Source organism: Hesperophylax consimilis, unplaced genomic scaffold (assembly GCF_061612785.1).
Source record: "Hesperophylax consimilis isolate HC1 unplaced genomic scaffold, BYU_Hcon_1.0 scaffold_46, whole genome shotgun sequence".
Taxonomy (NCBI): domain Eukaryota; kingdom Metazoa; phylum Arthropoda; class Insecta; order Trichoptera; family Limnephilidae; genus Hesperophylax; species Hesperophylax consimilis.
The window spans coordinates 425,630-453,525 of NW_028301276.1; the positions used below are offsets into that span (position 1 = coordinate 425,630).

At 40.6% G+C, this 27,896-nt stretch overlaps 1 protein-coding gene across 1 annotated transcript; it reads left to right on the forward strand.

The window, feature by feature from the left end:
• Positions 1-357: 357 nt before the first annotated feature.
• LOC149408887 (E3 ubiquitin-protein ligase RNF10-like) lies at positions 358-27,896 on the forward strand. The gene is made up of 8 exons (XM_089650352.1): positions 358-464; positions 2,938-3,028; positions 4,042-4,226; positions 9,570-9,786; positions 20,111-20,654; positions 21,806-22,057; positions 26,828-27,096; positions 27,627-27,896. The coding sequence occupies exons 1-8, from the start codon at positions 358-360 to the stop codon at positions 27,894-27,896; spliced, it is 1,935 nt and encodes a 644-aa protein (XP_089506478.1).

Genomic DNA, 27,896 nt, shown 5'->3' on the forward strand with positions numbered 1-27,896 from the left:
AACTCCGCTTAAAAACGTCAACACGAATTATAGACATGGTAGATAGTTGATTTCAGGGGGGTATAACTCCGAGAAAAAAGTGGGTCAGAAAAAAAAGACACGGTAATCTCTATGGGTGACTTGTGACGTATATTTTCCACAAACCAATACGAACTTCATGCATGTTTATAGGCCGCTGTCACGAACTTCATGCATGTTTATAGGCCGCTGTCATTGGCCGATTTTAGGCTAGCCAATGGGTTGGCTCCGAATGAGAATTATATTGTCTATGGTTACGCCTTTTTTATAGTTTCTATCCTAGTCGATGGTGATTATGTGTAGTAGTGACGTATATTTTTCAGTTACTGACTTTTATCTATGGCAAACATTAGGACCCATGGGCTCAGTCAATATTTATGGGTTCATTTATGCTTGATTTATGCCAACACCCACAAGCACAGCAAGGAGCTCTTCCTGCAATCCAAGTAAGAAGAAACACTCGGCTGATGGACACTACCCACCAACACAAATGTCACAGTGTATTATCAAATATTAGTTACTGCAAAATACTTGTCATTTTATTTATGCCATTTTAGGCTTTTACACGGTAATTATTAACCAAACTGCCGCGCTTTCAGGCACAAATTATGAAAATTAAACTTCTTTTCAACAATTGCAACAAATAGGTTATTAGGTTTTTAATTTGGGTTAATTAACACTGGAAAGACCGTAGCCTTCATTTATCTTATTTACTTTTTAAATATAATGATTTATTTTGAAGTTTGAATAAAAATGGATTATTATTGTGTCTTACTATATTTCCCAATGTAAATAGTTGTTTCTTGTAGTAATTAAGTTGAAATGAAGTGTAATTTCCATAACATGTGCCTATTTTGAGTGCTGCGGTTAGGTAAATATTATACTCATTTAAGAATATGCGAGTATAGGCATGGTTTTACACGTGGAAACAATATCAGTTTTATAAACCTAACCTAAAATCACACATATTAAGTGCGGTAAGTAAACATTTATAACAAGATAGATTGGTAGCAACGTGGAAATAATTTATAAGTATCATTCAAAGGCCAGGTCTACTGTGACAAAATCAAATGTAGGTTAGTTTTTGAAAAATCTTCTCTACTTATAAAGTTTGATAGTTTCTGTGTGACAAATGATGTCTATTGTCTGTTTTATAGAACCTTGTGTAATGTTTATAGATAGGTTAGCTTCATAAAATTTGGCTTTACAAAGAAAGTGTACATTAGTGATTGGCACTTTGGCAGTTGTTCATACACAATAATATAACTGCAACAAAAATATTAGTTTGTGAAAATGCTACTCTGTTATGTCAGTTGTATTATCCAGCTCCATAACCAACTGCCATAAAAATAGAGGGAAAAGTCAAGACTTCTCAGCCGGGGCATTTCTCTCAGCTTTGGCCTTGAAACTCATTTGAAACCGCCACGCCCACCTCAAAATTCTTATAGAAAACGAATAATATGGCTAAAATCTCAGATCTCATTGGTGAGAGCAGAAGGATTGGTTTGATCTCTCGCTCTCTACCATAATGACTCGTGTAACAGAAAGAGATGACGGAATTTTGCCGTGAATGGTTTATTTATACACGCGGGTTGTCATTTGCTGCCGAAATACTATCATTTCCGTCGTTTTAAAGTTGTTCGTGATAAAAATACAATATAAGCCAGTATAGTGTTAGCGAGTTACAAACATATATTCAACCTACCTACGTAAGTTCAAGTTTAAAGTGAATTGACAGTTTTTAGGTTATTAAGTAACATACTTGGCATATGTCTTCCTCCACAACGTATAAATGTTATTTATTATATCGACCAACTTATTCATGTTATTGATTAGTGTTATCCTGTATTATCTTATTGTTTTGGTGAAATTAAAGATTTTTAAACATATGTAACCAGGAGTTCATGAGGCTAAAAAATGTCGGAATTCTTCGTCGTACTGTCGGACAATCATGTTTTGGAAATTTTCTTCAGTGTTGTTGCAAATTTCTTGTCATTTTGGGTTTCTTCTTCTCAGATTAACAAGTTTCATCTTAAGGAAATGCACTGTAAAAGTTTATTTTCTTAGTCAGATGAACCTTGCCCTTGGAAAACATTTCGACATTTTTCTGCTTCAAGGACATTTTTATTTTTAAAATATTTTTTTGGGCTAGTGAATGAATGGAGTAGGCCGAGAGCAATTATATTGTCTATGGTTGCATCTTACTTTTAGATGACCTTGAGTTTTTTCTATCTTGTCTACTGCTCTTTTCCGCACGGTAGGTACTGCTTGTATATCTGTGGTTAAGTACTGTATAATTCTGTTGTATACAAAAAGCCCGAAGATATCGATCTAGAGAGTGGTATATTTATGCTTCTCAGTTTATAAAGTGATCATTTTGCATTAGTGTTATTTTAAGTTTGGAATGTGAATTATCTATAAACATGACTTATTTCTCTTTAAATAAGTGTGATTGTCACTGGGATAGGTATAATTGGGAAAGTCAGAACTGGTAATACACATTCATTGAAATATTATGGTAAATATACGGAAAAATGCTTTGCTTACAGCGTGGAAACAGAGTTGTTACATCAAATTGAGTTCTTAAGTTTCAACTTAAAACAACAAGAAGCATTTTGTGAAGTAAATTAACAATTACATCAATCGATGTGCTCTGTGTTATTGTGGAGTGAATCAAATATTAAAAGAACTAGTCTTTAAAAGCGAGGAAGCGGAGTTAAATAGGGAATTGTGTTATTATGAAATTACTCATAGGTGGACCGCATTCGTCCTAAAAAAATTTGCGACACGCCATTCCTAATAGTTCATATATGTATAGATGGTAAATGGTGATTACAAATGCATAAGATTAAGCTAAGTTGATAGCTTCGAAGAAATAAGATTATGGATTTGTTTATTAATTTGCGGTTATTGTTCCAGTTGTCAGTTCGTTGTGAAAGCTGATGGAAACTATGTGGCTCACTTGGTTGACCCTGACATTCCCGTGAACTGGGATTTGGTGGAACAGATTGTGAGTATTTTTTGTGTAGTCTTCAAATATAATTCATAGCTTTGTCTGCATAATGCCGTAAGAAGTTGGATCGTGGATGTTGTTGGGATTGGGTTGATTTTCATATTAATGTCCATTGCAATAGCTCTGCAGCTATTTAAAATTTATCTTTTAATTTTCAAACTTGGCTAAAAATGTTTAATAGTTTATGCATAAATGTATCCACTTAATGTGGAAATTTTGAAAATATGTCTTATGTAACAAAAGTCTAAATATGTAATACTTTTCAGTGTTGCAATGGGACCCAATTATTTTCCCCCTACATTGCAAACTGTTTTTAAAGTATTTACTTAGAGTGCACCCAAAATACAGATGTATTTTTGTACAACAGCATCCAATCAGCACTTTCAAAATGAAATGTGTCTAGTATTACAACCCTGGTCAAATTAAAGCAAGAACCAATTGACATTTGTGGAATTCTTTGCTTACGTAGGTAATTACTAGACAGGTGACCGGGTATCAAAATGACAATTCAACACACCTACAAAAAGTCATAAAAAGTGATGAAACAAAAACTAGGTTACTATTAAACATAGTTTTTGTTTCATCGCTTTTTATGACTATATGTATCACTTTTTAAAGGTGTGTTGAATTTTCATTTTGATGAAATATCATGGAACCTACTAGGCATACTGTTGAAAGCTCCATTGTAACCTTTCTGTCTTACACACTGGAGCTCTCGCAACTCTCTTTAACGCGTCATCTTTGAGAAAGAGGGAGAGGCTAAAACGGAGCTCTCAGTCTTCAACGCAGCTTCGTTGTAACCTCTCTTTATGTGTTAAAAGAGGGAATCTTACAAATCAAAGCAGCTGCCCAGGATCAGTAAACCTGGAAAAATTTGATGAGGTCTATGTTAAAAGCAGGACTCCAGAGAGCTCTTGAAGAAATAGAAAAAGGGAAAGGTTACAATGAAGCTCTCAGCCACTTTACCATATCAGCCTCCTTCTCCCACTAACCCGTGTGTCTGTTTACAGAATGTGCGTGTGTCGGAGCCTTTGCTGTGTCCCATCTGCCTGGGCGAGGCGGTGGCTGGGCGCATGACCCGCTGCGGCCACGCCTACTGCTGGCCCTGTCTGTTGCACTACTTTGCCCTGTCTGAGGATTCCCAGAGGCCCTGCCCCATCTGCTTCCAGCCCATCGATAAGAGACATCTGAGGAGGTAATTTACTGCCTGCGCAGGGTTAGATATCTTATCTGATCTTCCATTTGGGAAGCGGGTTTGGGTACCGCCACCCCGGGAACCATTTATTGGATAACCGACACCTCTGCCATAGGTCACCCCAAGTGGTTCGCTATGCTTGGTGATTTAGCCGGGGTTTATCAGGTGAAATGTGTTCAGGATGCGCCTGCCCACAGGCTGCGTGGTATACCGGATCGGGAGGGTTGGTTTGGGAAACCCTTTGACCTCTCCAACTGGTCTCTCTTGACCTGTCGCCTTGCGCCATAGCGAGAAGGATAGATCATACGTCCGTCACTCAAAGCTGACAAAGGCCCTAAGGGAAATTATCTTCCTCAGGGCCTCCCATGTGGGGTTAGGGGCCGTTCAAGTATTATGTAAGCACTATAGGGGGGCAGGGGGTCTTTGCTTTGCTTATTTTTGATGACATGGGGGGGGGTGGGGGGGTCGAGATAGTGATTACGTCAGCACTGCTCAGCAGTAGTTATTTTTTTTTTTACACATTGGCAACCCACACATTGTGTATGTTTGAAAACCGAATACATATTCGGGGATTCCCACAAATAATTAATACGTTTAGGTACTCGCTTAGTTTGTTTAAATGAATATTATGTGCATTAAAGTCCTCTATCCTAAGTCTATTTTATAAGTGCTGCTTATGAATCAATAAAAAAACAGAATACATTAACAGAAAAATGCATATAGGTACCCATTTTTACGTAAGCATGGGAGGGGGGGGGGGGGTAAGAGCTTTGCTTACTTTTGGTGACAAGGGGGTAAATAATTATATAATAATAATAATAATAACATAACATTTATATAGCGCAGTTTTGTGTTGTTTCACTACAAGTGCGCTTAACTATAATAAACTTAAAATAAAATTTCCTATTGTGTTCCTTTAAAAAAAAATTAATTACATAATATGAAATAAAGAATAAACGGTTTACACAAAAGCAGAGAATAAAATTTAACAATAACAGTGCTATTTTAGTAGAGGATAACAATAAAAGACAGTGACAGTGCACGAAAAATAAGAACTTTAAAATTAAAATATTATATAAAACAGGAAAACATTAAAATATTATATAATAGGTGGACATTAAACATAAAAGTACAATAAGGAGGAAACCGAAACCAAACAATTACCGGAAAACTTCAAAACCTGGCTTTTTATAGTATATTAAAAAAGAAGCTTAGATTCATGAGAATATAAATGATTTTAAATTATTAAATATGATTTTTTGAATAATTTTGTTTTTAAAACCCGTTTAAATTCAGCCAAATTTTGTATATTGGTAAGGGCTGGGGGAAGTTTATTCCAAATGAGTGGGCCAGCTACACGAAAAGAGCGATCATAGTAAACAGCTCGATTTGACCGAGAAAGTTCGATTAAACGATTGGTAACATCTAGATCTGCTGACCTCAGAGTAAGCTGTCTATCGCTTAGGTTTTGTCGGACACATAATTCCGATATATAGGCTGGCGCCATTCCCTGCAATGCTTTGAAGGTCATTAGGCAGATCTTGAACTCTATTCTTTCAGGGCATCGAAGCCAATGAAGACGATCCCTTAGAAGCGGGGTTATACGACAATGCTTAGATTCACCAAAAATCATTCTCGCCGCAGCATTGAAAACAGACTGGATTCTGTTGAATTGTTTTTTAGGTAGGCCAGCATATGCACTATTACAATAGTCCATACGTGAGACAACGAACGAATTAATGAGTGATTTTGCTCCATCAAAGGGAAGGCATCTCCTAATTGATTTTATCTGCCTTAGATGGAAAAAGCCAGCACTTACAGTTTTTGAAATTTGCGATTCAAGAGAAAGACAATTGTCTAAAGTGAAACCTAGAAATTTTATTTCCGTAGAAGGGATTATATTTGTATTCTGAATACGGATTGGACTGGAGTCGATGAGGGCTTGTCTTCCAGGAGAAGCTATCCAAATAAATTCCGTCTTTGTCGGATTAAGTTTGAGTTTATTAACAGACATCCAACTTGAAACCGTGTCAATGAAACTAACCACCTCGTTTTTAAGGATGTCTTTTTCATCCGGGGAGCAAAACTTGAAAATCAAACGATCATCCGCGTAGCCTTGTGATTCAAAGCCAGCTGAGTGAATGAGTCGTTCGAGACGATTAGTATATAGAATGAAGAGAATGGGACCCAGTACAGAACCCTGGGGAACTCCAAATTCGATGGGAGTTTCAGGTGATGTATATTTATTGAAAGTTACTGAAGCTACTCGTCCAGACAGGTACGATGACATCCATTGGAGTACATCACCTCGAACGCCAAATTCGGTTTCAAGCACATTTAATAAAATACTATGATCTACAGTGTCAAATGCCGCACTCATATCAAGAACAGATACCAAACCCAACTTACCTGCTTCCATCCCGATGATCAAATCTGAAATTACCCGCAAAAGGACAGTTTCCGTTGAATGAAACTGTCGATAAGCAGATTGATTTTTGGCAAATAGACCGGCCGAGTTCAAGTACCCCACCAATTGTTTGGCAACGATTTTCTCAAGCAGTTTTGACAGAAATGGTAGGTTAGATATTGGCCTGTAATTATCCGTATTGTCTGTATCAAGATTTTGTTTTTTTAGAATCGGAGTTATAATTGATTTTTTGAGTGTTCCCGGTACAAGTGAATTTACTAGTGACTTCTGGATAATTGCGGTAATTATAGGCGTTATATCCGGAAGACATTTCTTTAAGAGCCAGGTAGGTATGGGGTCTTGTGTGCATTGTTTATTAGGACAAGACATCACAGCACGCGTGACATCTTCTTCCGTTACAGCTGCGAAAGTAGTGAAGTCACCAGAGAGCGGACTTGGTGCTGCGACAGGAGGCGATCCTACTACACTGAGGGCCCGAATGTTTTCAACCTTATTTCTGAAGTGTGTTGCGAGGCTGTTTGCTTCAAGGGAGGAATCAACCTTGATGTTGCTCTCTCCAGACAGAGTCTTTATGTTTTGCCAGAGCTTTCGAGGGTCCTTTTCTGACTCAATTTGGTCACACCAAAAGTTTGATTTTTTCTTCGTCACTTCTTCCTTATACACTCTTTGCTTTGCAATCCAAAGCTGCCGATTGCTGAGAGTTGGGTTCCGTCTGTAAGCCCTCTCCAATTTACGCATTTCCCTTTTCCTTTGAAGACATTCTGCATCGAACCATTTACTGCAATTTCTAATGCGGCAGATCTTTTCTGTGAAAGGAGCATTTTTATCAATTAATGCCAGTAGCGTAGAATTATAGAGAGTAACTAACTCTTCTACCTGCATTTCGCAATACTTTTCCTTATCACAGAGAGGCGAGGTTTTTAATTCGATGCAAAATGTCTCGAAGTCGAATTCTCTCCAATTTCTGGAGATAATAGATTTAAACTCCAGTTTTGGAGGATCGAAGGCAAACACGGATGTGACGAGACGATGATCCGATAGTCCAATGTCCGTAACATCTACGATTTTCGGAGGAAAACCGACCCGGGAAATTATTGCGTCAAGTGTGCCTCCTGCATCATGAGTAGGTGAGTTAACCCACTGGTCGCAGCCGAAGTCACGTAGAATTTTATTAAATTTTTTAGTCATGGGATTGGCTTTCTTTTCCAAGTGAATATTTATATCTCCCAGAATAACAACGTCGCAATTGTAATTGGAGGTACACTCCAGGAGAGATCTAAATTCATTGAAAAAAATTGCAGTCGGTGTGCATGACCCGGGACGATAGATGGAAATTATCACAAGGGATGCACCATTAGCTGAAGCCTTGCAGCCGACAAACTCAAAAGTGGTATACACCTGACGTATTCCTATACTGTCTAAGCGAATACCATTTTGCGCTACAATTGCAACCCCCCCGTGATTTGTAAAATTAACGTTGCTTGTGTCCGTTTTGATCGGTCTTGCAGCTTCATACACCGAGAAACCGCTTGACCGAAGTGTTTTGATGGAGTATGAGTCTGCATTCTCATGCCAAGTCTCCGATAGCGCCAAAATATGAATATCTTTGCCCCTTATCAGATCCACAATATCTTCGTGTTTATTAGCAATGGATCTCGCATTCCAAGCCGCGACATTCAGAGACTTAGGTGGACGCAAATTTCTGGTTTGAGCTAACCGCAGATTTTTCACTAATTTTACCTTCCTTCCGGCTCTACACCCTCGTTTCCTTCCCTTACGTTGGGGAAGAAGTACACTATTGTACTTTTCATTATCACCACTATTAAAACTATTATGATTGTTTATTACCGGTAAGGGTCGTAAGGCATACAGTTCGTCCAAAGTATATCTTATCATGATTTATGACCTTACTACCCATTTCGAAATGTTCCCACAAAAAATAAAACGTAACCTTACACCGGTCATCGCTCCACCCCGGCAGAAAAACATGTGGCATCCATCTGTGAACCCACACTGCACTTTTAGATACAGCTATGTCTGTTAAAAGTTTTTGAATAAAACTCTTACTTCAATATTTTAAATTGTCATATCTATTAGAATTTACACTAAACAACTATTTTAACATAAAAAACACAACAATTTTAATATTTCACTTATAAGGACGAACTTTCAGAACACTAGTATAAGAACTACCCCGTCAGGAGAATTAAAGTCCGGGAGCTTATATAGACACGTGTCTGCAGCTTCTAAGCGCGAACACTACTTTGTAATAAATCTGCTTACGTAATACTTGAACGGCCCCTTCAAAAAAAAAAATATACATATAAATATACAGTCGAACTTGGTTATAACGATCACGGCAACAGCGAGTTCACGGCTATAATGAGCAAATAAAAAACAATATTTTAGTTCAGGCTTATCTTCATATAATTGTTGACTGTTATAACGAGGTTGATTCACTGATATTCCGTGCAAATAATTTTGTCAACACAATTTCTGGATACTTAGGTCCTGAGGGAAATTATTTTCGTCAGGGCCTTCTGTGTGAGGTTAATGTAAAAAAATCTTATTTATGAAGTTATCTATTTAGGAGGCCAAAAGGGGAAATTTTCTGTATTAGTGACCACATTTGGATATCTAGGTACTTACCAACATATCTCCTCCCCACCTACTTCCTCTCCCCATTTTCTTCAGCCTCACAACATATCATAATCACACTGGCTCTGGGCATTTGGGACTCTTGTGTGAATGACAAAAAATGACAAGACAACATATTGTCATTCCTGTCACGTGACAGATGGCCAACTATTGAAGAACTTTTAAATTATCACCAGATTGTAGTGAGGGGACCAGCATTATGAATACTTGCGACAAGTTGATTTTGACTATCACTGACTTCACATTATTTTCTTCAGTGTCCAGGGTGTTTGGCAGGAGACCATTCCTATTGGTGGCGAGATGACCATGAGGCTGATGAGGCGCGCCCAGGGGAGCACCCTGGTGGAGCCGGCACCCCCCCTGGAGCCCCACGGGCCCCTTGAGTACGATGGGGCCCTGGAGACCCTACTGTCCGTGTCGGAGAACAAACGTTCCACCTTGTTCTCCAAGCTCCTCACGGCAAACCCCCAAGAGGTATTATCATAAATATACCACTCTCTAGATCGATATCTTCCGGCTTTTTGTATCCAACAGAATTATACAGTACTTAACCACAGATATACAAGCAGTACCTACCGTGCGGAGCAGAGCAGTAGACAAGGTAGAGGAAACTCAAGGCCATTTAAAAAAAGATGCGACCATAGACAACATAATTGCTCTCAGCCTACTCTATTCACTCACTAGCCCAAAAAAACTATTATAAAAATAAAAATGTCCTTGAAGCAGAAAAATGTCGAAATGATTGTTACAACTCTACTTAAGGGAAGTTAATAATTAATATTATTCAGGTAAAAGATAAGGAGGAACGAGTACAAAAAAAAAGAAGTTACTTAAGTTCGAACATGATTAAAATTTATTTAAAAAAAATGTATAAAGAAGGGTTAGTCTTAATCTAGTTTAATGATAGTTTTAAATTGTAATTCTTAAAATTAATTGTCCTTTTTCTTAATCCTAAATTATTGTTCATTCAATGTCTTAAAAGTTGGGTCACGTTACGAGATAAATATGCAAAAATTGTTCAGGCACTTCCCTTTACGATGATTCTGGAACCGCGTACTACACGTTCGCACTTATCACTGATACACAAAAAGCGGCAACTTGGGCTGGTTCCGAAGGGCGGAATCAGTTCAGCTTGGGCCACGGCTCCGAAGGGCGGAGTCGGCAGGCAGCGACTTCTGAGAGGGCAGCTTCCTGGGCGGAAGTCTGGCGACCACTCTGGCTTCTTGGGCGGAAGTTCGCGGGGTTACGGGAGAAGCCTCGGTGACCGCTCCAAGGGGGAGGGCAAGAGGTTTCTCGGCGGACGCGAGATGGTGACTCCTGAGAGGCGAGAGCGTGACTGGCAGAGCTGAATCAGTTGTATCCACCCGCGCGATCCGGCGACTGTGGCACGCCTGTGGTGCCGTGCTGGAACTATCGTGGTTCCGCTTTACACCACTTCGGTGCGTCTTCTCGAGTCCGTGGCGCTGGCATCGCCATTCTCACCGCTAGATTGCGCTGTCTGGCTGATTCCGATTAACTAACGGTTCAAAATCTTAATTTATATTTAAGTATCTTAACATTATGCATGCATACACATAATTAATATCTGGTTGCAATTAAATTTCTAATCTAAGTTGACAATTACTCTTACATCTAGATTTATACTTAATGTTCAATATTTTAAAATTACGTTTTTAAATATGACCTTCAAACAATTACAATTTAGCCCAGCCTTGGGCGAAGGTTTGTTTTATTGCCGGGTCGCTGGCTTAACGTTCCCATTTCAGAATTACTACTTAATGAGGGTCTAGAGATAAATCTGCCGACTAATGGGTGTATTGCTTGAGTTGGCTTTCTAAATTTTTATTGCGATTTCCGGCCGGGCTCTTTACTAAATACTTAAGGTCTAATAATATCCGACTGCCGCCTCCATCTGCGTGTAAAATCACAGAGACAGATGCAGGCGCACGTGGTTGCTTTGGCCTTTCTGTGAATTCAAGTCATGTATATACCTAGGGACATATCAATCGCCCCCGGTTTGTTTGACTTGAATTCACAGGGAGATTATAATTAACTTATTAGCTATCATTAACTTTACTATTCCTACGCTATTAACCTAACAACCTAAATTTAACATTACTATTACGATATTGATATTGGTATAAGTTATATAAGAACTAGGTATCGCTTGGCGTCTGTCCTTCTGGCCTGGGTGCTGGACGCAGTTGGTCCGCGTGTACTTTACATGGTTTCCCTCTGCGTTCGATCCAGTAGATATTGCCTCGGCCTGTAGGTATTAGAATTTTATGAGGTCCACTCCACGTGGGGGCAAAACCCGCGTGGAATCCCGCTGCCAGGTCTGATTGAGGGTGTTCCCTCATAAAGACCTTTTGACCCGTCTCGTAATTAGATCTCTCTTCAACCGGCGGGGCATAGCCCTCACTGTACTTTCGTTGGGAGTCCCTGATTGCTTGGTCTTGTTCTGCGCGCTGGCGTGCGGTACTTGCCGGGTTCGTAAATTCATCAGACGTGTGCACCATCCACTCGCCGGGTCGGGGGAGGTCGTAACCTAGAAGAGCTTGGCTAGGTGTTATCCCTGTGGCGGCGTTCTGGCGGCCACGCAGGGCCCCGAGGAGCGTGGGTATATGGGTATCCCATTGCGCGTGAGCCTGTCCTTGAAGGTAGATTCGTAATCCTTTTATTTCTTGATTGCGCCGTTCCGTAACGTTTGCTCGGGCGTGGTATATGGCTGTAGTCCAATGTAGGCATTGCCAACGCTCGATGGCTTGGCTCCACAAGGCGTTTCTGAACTGGGGACCGTTGTCGGTGAGCAAGGCTCGAGGGTAACCGAATCGGTTGAAAACCTCTGTCTCTAACAGCGTTACTAACTGCGGGGCTTTACTCGAACGAATCGGGAAGGCTTCAACCCATCTAGTGAAGAGATCCGTAACCACTAAGATGAATCGTTTCCCTCTGGCGGTCGTGGGATATGGTCCCATCAAGTCGATGGCCACGAGTTCGAACGGATTTGAAGCTTGGGTACTGCCAAAAGGAGCTGCGGGGCGTATTGGCCGGGCTCGTGTAGTTAAGCACACCATGCATGCTTGAACATGTTTTTCTACATCAGTGCGCATGTTAGGCCAGAAATAGTGGGCTTGAGCCACCCTAAGGGTCTCCTTTGCTCCCGGGTGTCCGGCCACAGAACTATCATGGTAGGCGGTGATAACTTTGCTAATCATACTGGTTGGTACTACCAACTGGGGCTCGTTGTGGTTCCTTCTTCTCCAGAGGTAATCGCCCATTTGCTCGTAACTTCGCATGTAGTGACGATCTTGTGCACTGGGAGCATGTCGTGCGCTAATTTGGCGTAGCCGCCTAAGTTTCTGTTGAGTTTCTGGGTCCGTTCTCTGCCGTTCTCTGATTTCTTCTGTTAATGCTAAGTTGATCGGCGTGTCATTGCTCTCCTGGTCCTGGCCTTCCACCTCCTGGAGTGGGGAGTCGCTCTCCTGAGCGACTTCCACGTGCATCACCTGAGCACCTGATTCTTCAGTGCCGCTGTCGCGCGTGGGGTACATCATTCGGTCCAATTCCTCTATGTCGGGATTTATGTACGTATCGCTGGGCTGGCGTCGTGGAATTAGATGAGTACTCAGCCGTTCGCCACGGCCAAGGTGCAAACATCCCCTGTAGAAGTCCACCACGGCTCTCTGAGCGGTAAGCCAAGCGTTTCCTAAGATTAGGGCTTCCCGTAATCCGTCTATAACCAAGAAATTATCTACGAGCTCCCTTTCCTGTATGGTCCAGTGCAGCGTTGTCTTCGCTAAAATAGCCATTGACGCGGATGCGTGGGCCAAGTTTATTGTGTTAAGCGAGGATTTCTCGCAATTATCGACTGAAACTAGTTCGGCCCTAACGAGGTTATGGGAGGCTGCCGAATCGATGAGTGCTTCGAAATCTCGCCCTTGAATCTTAACTCGAATACGAGGCATGAGGGTAACACTTTCGGCTGTGGCTGTGTTGCACGTTGGATATGTGGAATGAATTTCCATCTCGGGCATATTTGATACTATGACCGCTTGGTTAGGTATATCCGGGCTGTACGTACTTATTAGCGGCGGCACGTGGTTAAACTCATGTTGCGTAATATTCGTCAGAAGTGCGTGTTGGGTGTTTTCTTGCAATATATCGGGTGCTCCGTCTAACGTAGTAGAGACTGAGTACATATCCTGGCCACTTGGCCCGGCCAGTGGCTCTTGAGGTGTGAAATTAATTTGCGCAATAGTAGTGGCATTATCCGGTGTAATGGGCGCGCGCGCGTGAGGTGGGGGTTCCCTGACTGGAACGTAGGCAAAGGAACATTGAGGGGACTCTTGAGTGTTTTGTGGTCCAGTTCGCCCTTCTCGTGGGGTACGCTGGTAAAATTCTGGGGGCCCTAGGCGCGACGTTGTCCGACCTGTTCGGCGCCCGGGCTCTGCCAGTTTCCCGCCCTGCGGGGCAGACGTTCTGGGCAATCGCTATTCCAATGTCTCCCTGGACAATATTGACACCAGGGGTCTCGCGGTTCTCTTCTCTCGCGGTCGTTACCGCGTCTATCTCCCCTCTCCTGAGGTTGGGGTGGAGGCGTACGGAATAGTGGCTCCTTTGGAAAATCTATGAGGTTAACACGCGAGGTAAGAGTCTCCATCGTGTAAGCCCCGAAGATAAGGCCCGCCTCCAGCAGTTCCCTGTAGCGGGGCGTCATCAGCCCTATTAGCTCTGGGCACAACTCGTCCATGCCCGCTTGTCCAAAAACGCGTTCGTAAACGGCTCGCTTCCGTCGTAAGAAGCATACGCCACTCTCGTTGCTCCGTTGTTGATCCCCATACAACGTGACAATAAGCGATGTTCTGGCTCCATCTACGCCGTAGCGCCTGCGTAGCTGGGCTGTAAAATCTTCCCAACTCCACCGTCCGCGTGAATGTGGCAGCCACCATTTTTGCGCTTCCCCTTGCAACCTGTTAACTGCCTTCTCGACCTTCGTTGCAGGTGAGCAGCTTGTACAATTAAAATACTCCTCGCACGCGGAAATAAATACTTCCGGATCTTCTTCCGCTAGACCTCCAAATCGGTCTTCAAGAAGTCTCGGTTGGCACGTGGTCTGACCCTTGTTCTCCATTCTTGGGGGAGGCTGTGGGAGAGTTTCTACCGCTCCTGCCGCCTGACTAACTTCTGCTGTGGCCGCTCGCGTAGTCCGGGTGCTAGCTGACGCCATTGTTCAAAATATTCTAAATTGTCTAAAATTAAAATCTATTCCTAAATTTTAAAAATATATATACCTAATTTAATTTTCAAAAATCTATACCGAAATTAATAAAAAAAATCAATACCTAAATTAATTAAAACTACACCTAAATTAATAAAAAAAGCAATACCTAAATTAAAACAAATCTGTACCTAAACTATTACTAAGATTTTTGGGCGCCAAATACTCTTTTGATATGGGAAGTATTAAACCCGGATGTACATATTATAGAGACGAAAAAAATACTGTAGAACATAAATCAAAATTGCCACTTAAAATTAAACAAAATTATAAATAACCTGAAAATCTTATCCTAGATTCTAACGAGGCTGTGGGCGAATAAATTATTTTACAAATTATGAAAATCGTTCCTCCTTTTGAATTAATTGCTCTAATCTCAGGGTCGGGAATCGGAAGTATGCACTTATACTTCTACCAGCCAAAAAGCCGGTAAGCCCCACGTTCAGGGCCGCCAATTGTTACAACTCTACTTAAGGGAAGTTAATAATTAATATTATTCAGGTAAAAGATAAGGAGGAACGAGTACAAAAAAAAAGAAGTTACTTAAGTTCGAACACGATTAAAATTTATTTAAAAAAAATGTATAAAGAAGGGTTAGTCTTAATCTAGTTTAATGATAGTTTTAAATTGTAATTCTTAAAATTAATTGTCCTTTTTCTTAATCCTAAATTATTGTTCATTCAATGTCTTAAAAGTTGGGTCACGTTACGAGATAAATATGCAAAAATTGTTCAGGCACTTCCCTTTACGATGATTCTGGAACCGCGTACTACACGTTCGCACTTATCACTGATACACAAAAAGCGGCAACTTGGGCTGGTTCCGAAGGGCGGAATCAGTTCAGCTTGGGCCACGGCTCCGAAGGGCGGAGTCGGCAGGCAGCGACTTCTGAGAGGGCAGCTTCCTGGGCGGAAGTCTGGCGACCACTCTGGCTTCTTGGGCGGAAGTTCGCGGGGTTACGGGAGAAGCCTCGGTGACCGCTCCAAGGGGGAGGGCAAGAGGTTTCTCGGCGGACGCGAGATGGTGACTCCTGAGAGGCGAGAGCGTGACTGGCAGAGCTGAATCAGTTGTATCCACCCGCGCGATCCGGCGACTGTGGCACGCCTGTGGTGCCGTGCTGGAACTATCGTGGTTCCGCTTTACACCACTTCGGTGCGTCTTCTCGAGTCCGTGGCGCTGGCATCGCCATTCTCACCGCTAGATTGCGCTGTCTGGCTGATTCCGATTAACTAACGGTTCAAAATCTTAATTTATATTTAAGTATCTTAACATTATGCATGCATACACATAATTAATATCTGGTTGCAATTAAATTTCTAATCTAAGTTGACAATTACTCTTACATCTAGATTTATACTTAATGTTCAATATTTTAAAATTACGTTTTTAAATATGACCTTCAAACAATTACAATTTAGCCCAGCCTTGGGCGAAGGTTTGTTTTATTGCCGGGTCGCTGGCTTAACGTTCCCATTTCAGAATTACTACTTAATGAGGGTCTAGAGATAAATCTGCCGACTAATGGGTGTATTGCTTGAGTTGGCTTTCTAAATTTTTATTGCGATTTCCGGCCGGGCTCTTTACTAAATACTTAAGGTCTAATAATATCCGACTGCCGCCTCCATCTGCGTGTAAAATCACAGAGACAGATGCAGGCGCACGTGGTTGCTTTGGCCTTTCTGTGAATTCAAGTCATGTATATACCTAGGGACATATCATGTTTTCCAAGGGCAAGGTTCATCTGACTAAGAAAATAAACTTTTACAGTGCATTTCCTTAAGATGAAACTTGTTAATCTGAGAAGAAGACACCCAAAATGACAAGAAATTTGCAAAAACACTGAAGAAAATTTCCAAAACATGATTGTCCGACAGTACGACGAAAAATTCCGACATTTTTCAGCCTCATGAACTCATGGTTACATATGTTTAAAAATCTTTAATTTCACCAAAACAATAAGATAATACAAGATAACACTAATCAATAACATGAATAAGTTTATCGATATAATAAATAACATTTATACGTTGTGGAGGAAGACATATGTCAAGTATCAAGCATTGTTCAAAAAACCGAACGAATAACCTAAAACTGTTAATTCACTTTAAACTTGAACTTACGTAGGTAGGTTGAATATAATATGTTTATAACTCGCTAACACTATACTGGCTTATATTGTATTTTTATCACGAACAACTTTAACACGCAATATTTTCGACGGAAATGATAGTATTTCGGCAGCAAATGACAACCCGCGTGTATAAATAAACCACTGTCATTTTGTTTGAATGATTTGAAAACTGTCAAACGGCATAATTCCGTCATCTCTTTCTGTTACACGAGTCATTATGGTAGAGAGCGAGAGATCAAACCAATCCTTCTGTTCTCACCAATGAGATCTGAGCTTTTAGCCATATTATTCGTTTTCTATAAGAATTTTGAGGTGGGCGTGGCGGTTTCAAATGAGTTTCAAGGCCATAGCTTAGTTAAATGCCCCTGAATGAACCACTCACTAGATCAATATCTTCGGGCATAAATATACCACTCTCTAGATCGATATCTTCGGGCTTTTTGTATACAACAGAATTATACAGTACTTAACCACAGATATACAAGCAGTACCTACCGTGCGGAAAAGAGCAGTAGACAAGATAGAAAAAACTCAAGGTCATCTAAAAGTAAGATGCAACCATAGACAATATAATTGCTCTCGGCCTACTCCATTCATTCACTAGCCCAAAAAAATATTTTAAAAATAAAAATGTCCTTGAAGCAGAAAAATGTCGAAATGTTTTCCAAGGGCAGTGTTCATCTGACTAAGAAAATAAACTTTTACAGTGCATTTCCTTAAGATGAAACTTGTTAATCTGAGAAGAAGAAACCCAAAATGACAAGAAATTTGCAACAACACTGAAGAAAATTTCCAAAACATGATTGTCCGACAGTACGACGAAGAATTCCGACATTTTTTAGCCTCATGAACTCATGGTTACATATGTTTAAAAATCTTTAATTTCACCAAAACAATAAGATAATACAGGATAACACTAATCAATAACATGAATTAGTTGGTCGATATAATAAATAACATTTATACGTTGTGGAGGAAGACATATGCCAAGTATGTTACGTAATAACCTAAAAACTGTCAATTCACTTTAAACTTGAACTTACGTAGGTAGGTTGAATATATGTTTGTAACTCGCTAACACTATACTGGCTTATATTGTATTTTTATCACGAACAACTTTAAAACGACGGAAATGATAGTATTTCGGCAGCAAATGACAACCCGCGTGTATAAATAAACCATTCACGGCAAAATTCCGTCATCTCGAAAACGGAAGCATGAAAGTGATAAAATCAAAAGATGGAAAAATGTTGACGAATGAGGAAAAAATAAAAGAGAGATGGATGAATTATTTTGAGGAAGTCTTCGAAAGCGAAGTGAGTGACAGTGATTCCAGTGGCGAATCAGATATGAATGACGATGGAGTGAATGTAACCGAAATTAGCATGGATGAGATAGAAAGTTCGATTAAATGTATGAAGAATGGTAAGGCTGTCGGGTTTGACAATATTGCTGCTGAATATTTTAAAGGAGGTAGCCGTATAATTCTCACATGGTTGTGCAATCTTTTTAACCAATGTTTAAAGGAAGGTTATACGCCTTTAGATTGGAGAAGGGCTGTGATCATGCCATTATACAAAGGTAAAGGGTCACGTATGGAATGTGGGAATCATAGGGCTATTAGCCTGCTAAGTTCAGTTGGCAAGCTGTATGGTAGAATTTTGATTGAAAGAGTAAGAAAGGAAACAAAAGATAAAATATGGGATGTGCAAGGTGCTTTTATGAGTGGTAGGGGGTGCATGGACCAGATCTTCTCATTGCGTATGCTCACTGAAAAGTTTCTGGCAAAAAACCAGAAACTTTTCTGTGCCTTTGTAGATCTACAAAAAGCATACGACCGAGTCGACAGGAAAAAGCTATGGAAGGTGTTGTCCAAGTATGGAGTGAATACAAATCTGACTCAGGCAATTGCGTCTCTGTATGAGGGAAGCGTTGCATGTGTTAGGGTGAACGGTGATTTTACGGGGTGGTTTGATATCACAAAAGGTGTTAAACAAGGCTGCGTAATGTCACCGTGGTTATTCAATCTATACATGGATAATTGTATGCAAGAATTGAAAGAGGTGGGATTGGGTGCGAATTTGAATAATTTGAAAGTATGTTGCCTGTTGTATGCTGATGATGCAATGTTGATTGCTAATAGTATAGAAGATCTACAGTCTCTCGTGTCTAGGATGAACGAAGTATGCATGAAGAATGAGTTAATGATGAATGTAAGTAAGTCTAAAGTAATGGTGTTTGAAAGAGAGAGTACGAAAACAGTGTGCAATATAATTGTGAATGAGGAATACTTGGAGCAGGTGGATGAGTTTGTGTATTTAGGAAGTATGTTTACGAGAGATGGGAAGGCTGACAGAGATATTGAAAGAAGGGTAAATGCAGGTAATTCCGTTAATGGGGGACTGAACGCCGTTGGCGCTAACAAAAAATTGTCCAAAGAAGCGAAGTTAGCAGTCCACAACGGAGTGCTGGTACCTACCTTGATGTATGGAAGTGAGGCATGGAACTGGCAAAAAAAGGATGAAAGTAGATTGAATGCTGTTGAAATGAGATCCCTGAGGCGTATGTGTGGTAAAACCATGTTTGATCGTGTGAGGAATGTGGAGATCCGCAAAGAGTGCAAGGCTGATGTAAGCGTAATGAGTAAGATTAAGAAAGGGACGCTTAGATGGTTTGGGCATGTAGAGCGAATGAGCGAAGATAGGAGTGTAAGGAGGATATATGATGCAAATGTGAATGGTAGCAGAAGTCGGGGACGCCCGAGGAAGACATGGCACGATCAAGTGAATCAGATACTAGAGTCGGGCCATGTCAAGAGTCAGAATAATAGAAGAGTATGTATGAGACAATGTATGAATGTGAATGAGGCAAGGAGTGTGTGCCAAGACCGAGTTGTTTGGCGGTCCGTCCTCTCTGCCTACCCCTGCGGGGAAACGGCGTGATGGTTAGTTGGTTAGTTAGTTCTTTCTGTTACACGAGTCATTATGGTAGAGAGCGAGAGATCAAACCAATCCTTCTGCTCTCACCAATGAGATCTGAGATTTTAGCCATATTATTCGTTTTCTATAAGAATTTTGAGGTGGGCGTGGCGGTTTCAAATGAGTTTCAAGGCCAAAGCTGAGAGAAATGCCCCTGGGTATTATTATGCTTTCTAATGTTATAATCTTTTTTACATTTTCAACAAATTACAAATTTCAATCAATTTAGAAGAAAAAAATTTGAATCAAGAAAATACATCTCCAATCATTAGAGATCTCGCAATGCATTCATCAAAGGCTGTCAAAAAGAATGCCACACGTGGTAATTTTTATACAAACATTGGTAAATAAATGATGGTTATAGTAGGTACATATGTATTTTTTTAATGAGTACCTTGATTTTTACAGGTAATGGACATAATAAACCGTGAGCGAGCGGAATTATCCAACCAACTATCAGTAGAATCTGACAATCCTGAATACTGTTTCATTCAGGACGCTCTGAACCAGTTACAGAACAGAGAGAGCAACCTTCTCTCTGCCCAATGTTACCTTGAGCCAGAAAGTTCCAATGACCCACCTAAAGCGGGTCATCAGTTTGATCCTAATAGTGACAATGCTTCGGGTGGCCTTTCCTTCATTGATATGATGGAAGAAATGGTGATTAGCAAGTCTTTGGATACGCCTGAACCCGTTGCTGACAATACTCTGGGTTTGAACCCCGAAGCTCCTGCATTCTGCTTTTCTCCTGGAGGAAGCAAGGTTGAAATCGGAACTTCACTTGATGAAACCTCTGCTCCCGATGAAATTTCTGTTGCTGATGAAGCCTCGGCTGTTGCTGGTACAAATAAAACAAGTGATAACGCTGGATTATCTGACGTGCTCCCGCTCCTGCCAAAACACAAACAGAAAGCGATCGGAACCAAATCTAAATACTTCTACTTCTATCAAGGTAATTTCCTAATTAAACTTGTGAAAACGGATTCAGTTTATGGTCACGAGTTTCAAAGCGAATTGTTATGTTAACCACTCGGAACATTAGAACGTCAAAAGACGTAAATATGATAATAGCGGTCAAGACATTAGTACGTCTTTTCACGTAAGCGCGCGAGATTTTACAAAAATCGATTTATTTCCATCACTAGTATACGGATTGCCATGATTTAAAAAACAGAGTATCGATAATGAATAACGCTACGCGTCTGCATTCAAAAATATCTATGGAATCTTGAGGTGCATTATCTGAGTCGATTGAATCTGTCAGCTTGTTCGTTCGTAATTTATTGCGTTTTTAAATAATTTATTAAAAATATTTTAGTTTGGACGGTTAATATTTTGAGGTGACCAATAGTTTTTAATTATATTTCTTCAATATATAAAGTGTTATTTCTTTATGATACTCAGAAAAAAGTACATTTTTCACAGCTTTGAAATAATGGTCAGCGATTTTTACATATTTTTGACGTTTTCAGAAAATGTATATTTAGAAACGCAAATATTTACGTATAACAAAACAATACGATAGTGAATTTCATAATCTTTCCAAAACATTTTTTAGAATGAGGCTACGTTTCCCAAGACGTGAGTTATGATGCTTTTAGCAAAAGTCGTGAATAACACAAAAATTTCCGCGTTTTGACAGTTCTCAAAGGAACACATAGCATACAAATGCCTTTGTCTGAGAGGTTAACATTATTAATATGGGACTTTTCACTATCAACGAATCCCACCACGCCACTCTTTCAATACAACAATTTGTTTATATTAAATTCAAAATAACAATTTAATGTTTTTCATACTAATCTACTCGATTACGACATGTCATCTGATTGTACTTGTATTTATTTATTTTTTTATAATATAATATTGATTACATTTTATGATTTTGACTGTCCAACTAGGAAGGATTCCCATGTATGCATACATTATTGATGCTACAACCTAAGAGAGTCTCGGTTGCCCCAGGGAAAAGTCTCCACTCCTGTGGGGTATTAGGGTTATTAAATAGACGCATCTTCACGGTGGTTCACTTTCTTCCTCTGATTGTAAACTGTCATATTATGTATTATTCTTTTTTCTAATAATGAATTTTTTTGATGTCAGCATCTGACGGGCAAGCAGTATTCCTGGAAGGTCTCGAGGTTCGCATCCTGGAGGCGTCCTGGGGCTGCCTGAGCGCGGGCCCCCGCGAACTGAAGGCTACCGTGCTGCGCCGGGTGTCCGGCTCCGTGGGCGAGGAGTCACGCCGCCGCCTGCCCTTCCTGCGCCACCTGCCCACTCACTGCCCCTACGACATGGTGCAAATGGACCTGCAGCCGCCGTACGTGCACATGGATGCTCTGTTCTCATTCCGAGGTCAGTCAAATTATAGCCTGCCGCAAGCAGTCCGTATTGACAGCTTCGCGAAGTTACTGCATGGCGATCTGCAGTTTTCATAGACCAAATATTTCAGACAACTATTCATTTTTGCTTTAGGTTAATGCAGTGTTTAGTTGGTGTGTGACCCAATTAGAAAACTGGTACATAATTTATTTATTTTTTACTGTAATTTACTGGAATTTTTGATATTTAAATGCAGTTTCATTCAATTTGTCTTAGAAAAGGTAATTATGTTAATGGTTCTCATATCAAAAAAGTATAACATTAATTGCATATTTAGAAGCTCTATAGCTCACAATGGAAATGATTTTGCGAGTTGAAAGTAGTTGTGTTGATCTAGAAATTCCTAATTGAAGAAGTGTATATATCACTATGCCAGAGCTCAACACTTGAAAAAAGTGTTTCAAACTCAGTTTGCAATGACAGTGCACAAAGTGTCAGTGATTCGTCTTCGGAAATTCCGAAATTGAACGATTGCGCAAAGGGTCCGCCCACCGCACCCGAAGGTGCGTCCACCGCCGAAACCCCGCGCCCCCCTCGGCCCAACAACGAACTCCCGCCTAGCAATGCACGCGTTACGCTGCCGCTGCCCGTGCCTCTCCTGCCCCTCGCACCTCTCGTGTCCCCCACGCCCGGCCCGTCCGGCATGCGAGACCTACTACTATCCACTATTGTTGATGAAAATCAACGAGTTGTAAATGTACCCGCCGCACCTGCCATAAATAAACCGTCTGGCAGAGTCACCCGCTCGCAAGTTAAGGGATCGAATTCGACCGAACTCCATATTGGCACAAAGAGTAAGGAGAAAAGGGCAAGGATTCCTACCTGCCAAAAGGACAGCCAGCAACCTGAAACAGTTACATCTTTGGCAGGAACATCTGTTGGAACTTCTGATGGCCACGAACCAACTAAGGAGACGCAGCCCTCGAGCATGCAGACCTCGGCAGGGCCATCATGCTCGACGGAATCTCCGGCTAATTGTGACCAACCCTGGACTGTTGTTGGTCGCAAGAAACGGCCTGCTACTATAAGAGGAAATCTAAAGGATGAAAGCACCCATTCGTACTTCCACCTGTACCCGTTACATCCTGATACTTCGAGTAGTGATTTATCTGCATATTTACAATCTATTGTGAGTACCGCCTCATTTAAAGTGAATAAAATAAAATCTAAAGGAGAATACGCCTCATTTAAGATAGGCATTCCTATGTCCATTAAAAGTGAGGTACTCAAACCGGAAAATTGGCCCAAATATTCGTATTTGAAAGAATGGGAAAATAAAGTGAATACCCCGCGGCTTCCTGGTTTCAAACCCAGTTGACATACAAATAATTTACATTTTTTTTACCAAAACGTTCGAGGAATGAAAAGTAAATGCGCTTCATTTTTTTCTAATGTTTTGGCAAACAATTATGACATAATTGGACTCACTGAGACGTGGCTAAACTCAAGTGTGTTCAACCCAGAGCTCTTTGATGACAGTTTCATAGTATTTAGAAAAGACAGAGATTGTGGTAGTGGCCGTAGGCAGGGAGGAGGCTGTCTATTAGCCGCGAAGAGCGAGAATGGCCTTATTAAGGCAGAGCACTTACCTGCTCTGGAAACTGTCAACGAGGACTTATGGGTTAAAATTACATTTAATTCGTGTGTAACTTATGTATGTATTGTGTACTTTCCACCTGCGTCAAACTTTGACACATATCAGTTGTTTTTCAACAAAATACATCAAAATGTAGATGTTATTGGTGGAAAAAATGTAATTGTGCTAGGAGATTTCAACCTACACTCATCAAGAGGTAGCAAGGATATTGAAAACGACCTGAATTTTTTATGCGCCGTTTTCGGTCTCTCCCAATTCAATAACATTCTAAATATAAATTCAAGAGTGTTAGATTTAATTTATTGCAATACAGCCATACATGTTATTCATAGCACTTCTCCTCTTTTAACCGAAGATCAACATCATCCCGCATTAGAATTTATTTTTTCATGCAAAAACAACATCAAGGCTACAACAATTCCTAAAAATGACAAGCGTGCTTTTTGTGGATGGAATTTTGAACGAGGTGATGTTGATAAGTTATATAATATGATAAGCCAATTAGATTGGCAAGAACTTTATAATTATTGCACTATAAATGAGGCTGTACACCATTTTTATGCTAGTATTTATAGTATTTTTGATGCCTGTTTTCCCAGAAAACCTCCCAGTAGAGGTGGTCGTCGATATCCGAAATGGTTCTGTCGAGATACCATCGCGAGCATTAAAGTGAAACATGCTCTCCATAAAAAGTGGAAGGCTTCTGGCTGTCGATGTGACTATGATCTGTTCAGTGCGCATAGAGCCGTGGTCAGGCGCAACATTCAAACTGCTTTCCAATCATATATAAATTCCATTGAACACGATATCAAACATGATCCAAAGATGTTCTGGGACTACGTCAAATCACTACGTAAAGATGGTGGTATTCAAGACACCATGATGCATCGTGATCGGGAAGTTCGAGGAGTGGATGTAGCTAACGCATTTGCAACACACTTCCAATCCGTGTATAGTAATGAGTCTCCATTTCTAAATATCAATACCGCTGCAAAGTTGAATGTAAAGGGAGCCCAAAATATCGATATTGGTCAAATTGATGAATCGGATATAGAATCTTCAATTCGGAAACTGAAAAATACACATTCACTTGGTCCAGATTTTCTTCCGGTATTCTTCTTAAAAGGTTGTGCCGAGTTTTTAAAACTGCCACTAAGCTTCTTATTTAACCTTTCCCTAGAAACTGGTGTATTTCCTGATTTGTGGAAAATATCAAAAATTTGTCCGATTTATAAAAGCGGCATAAAGATTTCTGTGGAAAATTACAGACCGGTAGCAATACTATCTGCACCGGCTAAATTGTTCGAATCGATTCTTCATAAATTCGCACTACCACAAGTTGAACCGTTTCTAATTTCTGAACAACATGGATTTAGAAAAGGTCGATCGACAGAAACCAACCTATTGGTGTTTACGGATTACGTATCTAAATCATTAGACAAAGGCCATCAAGTAGATTGTTCATACAATGATTTTTCAAAGGCCTTCGATACTGTAAATCACGACGTTTTACTCAATAAACTGGCTACAATAGGATTCTCCATAAGACTACTTACTTTTTTTGCTAGCTATCTTGCAGACAGGAAACAGTTTGTGTCTCATGGACTATTCCAATCCAACCATTTCTTTGTACGATCGGGGGTACCCCAAGGCAGTAATTTAGGCCCACTCCTCTTTTCCATATTTATAAACGATATTTCAGAAGTAATTCTGCATTCTAGGTTTCTTCTCTTTGCTGATGACTTGAAACTTTTCTTAGAAATACTAAATTTAGAAGACTGCAATCAACTTCAGTCAGACATTAATAGAATTGTTGAATGGAGTAAAATAAATCGGATTGAGTTTAATGTTTCTAAATGTTTAATTTTGTCATTCACTAGGGCGAGTCATACCTGGTATTACCGGTATAAAATGGACGCCCGAAGTTTAAAACGTGTCTCGACAATGAAGGATCTTGGAATCATGTTTGATAGTAGACTGACATTTCATGCTCATATTGAGGCGGCATGTAGCACTTCACTTAGAATTCTGGGCTTTGTTCTACGCACTGCAAGGAATTTCAGAGATAACCGGGTGCTTATAGTTTTATTTAATTCCTTAGTAAGGAGTAGACTTGAAAGTGGGTCGGTGATTTGGAGTCCACACCAGGTAAAGTATTCTCTCATGTTGGAGAGAGTTCAGAAGAAATTCTTGAGATTTCTCTACATGAGGGAGTATGGCTACTACCCGTGGCTCTATCCCACTGACTTTCTTTTGGGTATGCTCGGAATGAACTATCTACGGGTCAGGAGAGATGTGCGCATTGCTACACATTTCTTTAGACTGATTCGTGGATGGTTTGAAAACTCGGTCATCATGGAGAAAATTCATTTCTATGTTCCCGATGGTTATCTACGTCACCGACAACATAGACTATTTTATCTCCCAGCCTGCAGAACTAACTTGCCAATGGTCATGCCTGTGGGGAGAGCAATCTTGCTGTTGAACAGAATCAATTCGGATATCGACATGTTTGCCATCGATGAAGCTTCCTTTAAAAGGCAAGCTTTATTATCACTGGTATAGTTGATATACACACTGTAAATATTAATCTTTTAATTCTTATTATAAAAATTATTTTAAAAACGCTTTAAAATTAACAATTTTGTAATGTTTTTGAAATTAATAAACAAATTGAATTGAATTGAATTGAATTGAATTGAACATTCGAGAGTTTTTTGTGCAGTCAGATTTTTGCTGTATTTACTGATGGATAATTTTCTCCCAAGAACAGTTTTTAAATATTGGTTAAGATAGTTTGTAGTCGATTCTGTATTGGCGGAAATTTGAAATAACACGGTCAACAAATCCTAACGTAATGTAATATCCGTTCTTGTTAGAATCCTAGGTTTTTCACACCCCCATGCCCCCGCAACACAACAACTGTGTTTTATTTTATTTACATGACCTGTGATTCTGAGTGATTTTAATGCAATAGAACCAATCTCCCCCTCTCCTATACATTACATAATATAAAATATATTATTATGAACTGTATTTTTTACACAGTAGTTTTGTGGAACATTTAATTCCTTTGGAAAACTATAAATTATATGCGTGTTTAGATATCTGTAGCAAATCTTTATGTTAAAATTGTTATGGTTCAGGTGACCTAGAAGAGCGTAAGCGACAGATGGCCCGCAAGGTACGCGAAGAGCGGCGCCGCGAGCGCGTCATTTCTCTGCAGGAGCAGGCGCTGCTGGGACGGGGACCTGGCCTGCGCCTCTCCATACACTCGGAACAGCACTTCCCGGCCTACCAGCCCGAGGACCACCACCAATTCCCACAGCCTTCCCAGCAGTCTCTGGACGAGGACGACTGCCCCACCACCTCCTCTTCTGTCAGCGATCACTCCAGCAGCCTGAGCTTTGCAAAGGTACACATTCTTCTTCAAACGCACCTAACTTATATTGTGGCACCATTTTTATTATTTAGTCACAACCATGGAGGAAAGAAGGGAGAGGTGATGCACTAGGGCAACTGGGCACAACACATCAAACAAACAAACACTCATTGGGCATGGTTTACCAGGTCGGTAGGATTTCATCACTTGGCGTAAACAAACTGTTCCTTTTTAAACTGGTGTGTTTGTTACGTATAAACGATGAAATGCAGTGTGAAATTTTGTAAAAATCATACAGGAAGAAAGTTGAAAGCTAGGGACGCCATTACTTTTCACGTAAAAGTATTTTCATTGTTGATTTTTATAATAAATGATGTTGCGAGGACTGCGCAGGAGGAGTTGCGTACCGAAAAGTTGTGCAAATTTGATGATTTCAGAGTTTTGCTGCTTCATTCACTAACTAACTATCCATTATGCCATTTCCCTAAGAGAGGTTAGACCTCCACACACTACTTGCTTCTTTCACATTCACACATGGTCTCATACGGACTCTTCATTCCCAGATGGCCTCCGCCTCCGGAACCTGGAAGACACGCCCCGCCCCCTCTGCGCAGCCCTCCGTCCCCGCCAGCCGGGTCCGCTACGACTCTGAGTGCAGCGAGGGCGAGGCCCTGGCAGCTCCGGCCTACCACGTCAGCCTCAGCGAGGCCATAGAGGCCGCCCTGCTCATCGCCCCGCAGTGCCACCGCCCGGGCCCCCCAAACCAGGGCAAGAACAAGAAGAAGCAGAAGGCCAAGGTGCTGTTCAGCACGGGCATTCAGCATCACACTTAA